The sequence below is a fragment of the Cupressus sempervirens genome, chromosome 10, assembly GCF_028749045.1.
Source record: "Cupressus sempervirens isolate cs-2001-9-10 chromosome 10, ASM2874904v1, whole genome shotgun sequence".
Lineage (NCBI taxonomy): Eukaryota > Viridiplantae > Streptophyta > Pinopsida > Cupressales > Cupressaceae > Cupressus > Cupressus sempervirens.
The window spans coordinates 77,894,537-77,898,990 of NC_143127.1; the positions used below are offsets into that span (position 1 = coordinate 77,894,537).

The 4,454-nt window shown below is 35.8% G+C and overlaps 1 protein-coding gene across 1 annotated transcript; it reads left to right on the forward strand.

Moving 5' to 3' along the window:
- Window positions 1–364: 364 nt before the first annotated feature.
- Window positions 365–4,454, forward strand: LOC149532665 (putative anthocyanidin reductase). Its single transcript, XM_089804992.1, has 6 exons — window positions 365–491; window positions 568–734; window positions 2,252–2,455; window positions 3,337–3,496; window positions 3,761–3,974; window positions 4,065–4,454. Exons 1-6 carry the CDS (start codon window positions 365–367, stop codon window positions 4,195–4,197), a joined length of 1,005 nt encoding a protein of 334 aa, XP_089661118.1. The 3' UTR covers window positions 4,198–4,454.

A 4,454-nucleotide genomic window follows, 5' to 3' on the forward strand; every position in this document is an offset into this window, starting at 1 on the left:
CGAAGACTTTCTAGATGTGTATATCATTATTGAAAAATCCAATCCTATCAATCTCAATGACACCTATAAGACACTGCATGCCTTGTCCTAATGAAGATAGGAAAACGTTAATTTGTTTGAGATGATTCATACAATGAACCTATAGTCAAAGGGCAAAGCGAGTGGAGCCCAGGTCCAGAAAACAATTCATTTTTTTAATTTTGTTTTTGAAAATGACATAGCGCACAGCCTTGCACGTTCTCAGATTATATACAATTGTGTTTCTTCATGAAGGCAGTTGAAATATTAACATAGTTATGGAAGGAGATTATGTAATGGTATGCCTATTTTTTTGTGAATCTTACACCATCATATCAAACACAAGATGATTGTAAAGAGAGCATCTATGGAGAGAGTGTGTGTGACAGCAGGGGGAGGATTCATTGGGTCTTGCCTTGTGAAGAGTCTCTTGGAAAGAGGCTATGTTGTTCATGCCACCTCCACTGATCCTGGTCATTGCCATTTCAATTTCCTCTACTCTATTCCCTTGTAAACTTCTTTTGACACATCCCTTTCTATGTTCTGCAGAAAATCGAGCTAAAATCAGTCATGTTCTATCCTTAAAGGGGGCAAAGGAGAGGCTTCATCTCTTCAAAGCCAATTTATATGAAAAGGGCAGCTTTGATTCTGCCATTAATGGCTGCGACTTTGTAATTAACTTGGCCACATCACTTGACTACACCAAAGACCCTGAGGTAATCCACTCTATTTCCATTGGGAAGAATTTAAATTTTCTGCATTTGCTTGTCAATGATTTTTGTGATTCAGTTTAGTTTTATTCAGAAGAGTTTAAGAAATTAGAATGTGTGGTTGAAGTAGCTTTTGAAGGATTTTATATCGTTCAGAAAAACTTTGTTATCAAATGGAAATATTAGATTGATTTAATTGAAATAGGACCTAAACTTAACATTTAAGTAGTATAAGTCCATCAGACGGAAACATGAACATAGAACCAGCATACAAGATCAGCAGACAATGAGATTCAGTCAATGTTCATTTCCTTATTCAATATAGAAGAATCAGTCAATGTTTTTATTTTTGATGATAATAGGAATCAGAATCAGTCAATGTTAATAAGTCTCTAGGTGTAAGTCTCTAGGTGAACGCTGAAGATATTGTTGGAATATTAAATGCAAAAGGCCGTTTGCCCCTGGAGTCAAACGCCCACCTACCACCCCTGACGAATAGCAAAACAGACAGAAAATATGAATGTGGTAGGTGAGTTTTCAAATTTGGAAAAAAGGGGGGAATTTTTTGTGGTAGAAGACAAAAGGAATGTCTCACATTCATTCTAGTAGTAGAAGTTGAAGTTCAACAGAGCAGAGGAGATTAGAAGTTGCAAAGAGAAGAGGAGTGATTAGCAGATCCAGTCGTCAGAGTGTAAGACAAAAGGAAGTTCATTTCGTGTCTACAGATGCACGTATTTCTTCTTTGGTCATTCTGTAAGTTTGTAGTTTATTGGTTTCGGAGAAGCAGTGATTGCTCAGGTGTTATTGTATAGAGCTTCAAGTTTGGAGTTTAAAGTTTTTGAAGTTTGAAGTTTTAAAGTTTTAGGGTTATTTTAAGGTTTTCTAGTTGAAGTCAAATGCTCCCAAATTTTGTAATGATTTAATCAAGTTGAATAGAAAGCAGCAGGCATACTTGTATCCATTGCTCTTCCCTTATTTGCTGCATTTAAAAAGGTTATTGTTGAGTGTTTCAAACTTTGGGTCTCTGGTTTTAATGGTGAAAATATTCATGTCATAGTCTCAATCTTGTCTTTGTTTGAAGTTTTTATCCCTGCAGTTTTTGCCGAGCTTACTTGGCACCTTCTTCTACCAAGCTCCACCCTGTAGTGGTGACCGAGCTCACTCGGCATCCATTGGTGCCGAGTTGTTCCTCTTCTATTGAGCTCCACCCTCCTATGGCTACCGAGTTCACTCGGCATCCACACTACTGAGCTCACTCGGCATCCATTGGTGCCGAGTTGTTCTTCATTTGCCGAGCTCACTTGGTACTCTCCTGCCACTCGGTTTATTAAGGTGCCGAGTGAAAATTTTATGTTGTAATTTTATTTTATTTTAATTTATTCACAGAGATGTTGTAGCTCAGTAAGCATTTTATTATACCACTTGCAAACATCAGTCAAAAGAACATTAATAAATGAATATAGATCTTGTCCAACAAATTTAGGTTGTTGAGCACTTACTTCCTTTATTTGCTCTTTTATCAGGCAGGTTTTATCCAGCCTGCCGTAGAGGGAACTCTTGACATCCTAAGAGCCTGCAAGGAAGCCAAAACAGTGAGAAGGGTAATCCATATTTCATCCATTACAGCAGCTGTTCCACTTACCGAGAATGGGGAATTCAAAGACAAGCTTGACGAATCATGCTGGACCCCTATTCATTATATGAGAAGCAAGAAGCTTCCATTCTGGGTAGGTCGGTAATTGTTTTTAATTTTTTTTCTAAAATAATGGTAACTGGCAATTTAAAGTTTTGTCTCATGAATTTTAGAGTTTTTTTTGAAAGATTAAAATCGGCTTATGGCTAGGAAAAATATTTTCAGGTATCGAATAAAACAATCTACCAAATCTTATATTAAAATGAGTATCTCTTGGACTCTCAAATACTCTTGCATGTCAAAAGTTAGATAAATTGATAAGGATAATTTTCAACATTTTAAGATTTTTTCGTCTGTTCTTAAGTATCTATTTATCTTCCAATTTTCTGGTTACCCATTAGGCCAATTCATCCCTTATGGTGTTGGATGCTTCGCCCTCAAAACTAAACAATTTCACTACATAACCAAGAATCCTATTAACACAACTTTCTTCTTTTAACAATTATTTCATGATTATCCGTTACTTATATGCATCAAATCCAATCGACTGTCTAATCTTAAATAAGAGACTTTATCAAATCTCCAAATGAAGTGTAAGAAAAGAATATTGTGTAGAAAGTTTTCTTGAACCTATGCTGGAAATCTCCAATGACAGTGGTCACCTTTAAGTTCTATGCACCAAATCAAATGACAGCATCTATCCAGCCATAGTTCGCAAACTTTCAAAATACTCTATTATTTTTCTTGGACTAGCAGTGACAAGTTTAACTCTCAATCTTCACTTTAAGACGGTACATTTTCTATTTCAAGATATCAATTTCTTAATATAAAATATTTTATAATTAAATCATAAAAATCATTTCCTTCAAATATTTTAATATTGTTACTCATTTTGAATTGTCCAATTTTTACCTAAGTTTTACTCGAGTTTTCTCCAGTGTTTCCCTGAATATTGCACTACTTAATTTTGATCAGATGTATTACATAGCAAAAACGTTAGCAGAGCAAGCAGCTAGTGAGTATGGAAGAGATGAGCAAGTACAAGTGATAACATTGTTGCCGGCATTAGTAGCTGGACCATCCTTCACTCCAACCTTTTCTTATAGCTCTTTTATCACGTTGACCCCTATCACAGGTACCATTATTATTACATTTATTGAGCATCACATAACCATGAATTTCTTGATAAATGTTTTTAATAAAAGAGTTGAAATTAAAAAGATAAAAGTATATTACAAATGGGCCTTTGCTGACTAAATCATTTGATCTTACAGAGAGCATTGAAATTACTTTCTTCTTAATTTCATCTAATTGAAGTCATTAAAATTCTTTCCACCCATTTGATCATTTCTACTGAAACTCTTAATCATTTCTCTGTGCCATGACTAACCCATCTCAGGAAACCAAGATAACTATGAAGTATTAAAAACATTTCAATCTCTGATGGGGTCTGTTCCATTGGTCCACGTGGAAGACGTCTGCAACGCCGCCATGTTCTTGATGAAGAGTCCAAGTGCACGTGGCAGGTATGTTTGCTGTTCAGACAGTGTCTCGCTTGCTGACATGGCAGGAATTTTTCGTCAACGCTATCCAAGCATACCTGTAGCCCTTGAGTAAGCAAATCTTTTTCCCTTGTTTTTTTAGGGTTTCCTTGTAAAGCTTCTCTCTTAATCAACCTTGGCTTGTTTGCTTTGTGTGTGAAGTGAGGAGGAGAAAATTGAGAAAGTCCCAATATCTTCTCGGAAACTAATTCAACTTGGATTCTCGTACAAGCATGGCATTGAACAAATCGTGGATGACAGCATTGAATGTGCGAAGGAAATGCAAGTCTTGTGATCGAATAAAGAAGACCCAATTCTAAATTGTATGCCATGGACTTTAGAACTATTATTCGTTGTATAATGTCAGTATAGGATCTAGTTCTCAACAGGTCTTTGGAAGACTGAAGAGCTAATTCTAATCCCACCAGGATTCATTTGAGTTCATGTGATGGGACAGGATGTGAATTGTTATTGGGTGGATGGGTGCATAGAAATAGTTTAATAATATAAGTGTAAAAAACTATATGGTAGTTAATTTTATATGGATTTGTT

What these genes read in the sequence shown, in the direction of transcription:
- LOC149532665 (XM_089804992.1), top strand. Translation starts at nt 365, where the DNA reads ATGATTGTAAAGAGAGCATCTATGGAGAGAGTGTGTGTGACAGCAGGG. An exon ending in ACTACACCAAAGACCCTGAG is followed by an intron (nt 735 to 2,251) that starts GTAATCCACTCT and finishes CTCTTTTATCAG; the next exon opens with GCAGGTTTTATCCAGCCTGC. An exon ending in GCAAGAAGCTTCCATTCTGG is followed by an intron (nt 2,456 to 3,336) that starts GTAGGTCGGTAA and finishes AATTTTGATCAG; the next exon opens with ATGTATTACATAGCAAAAAC.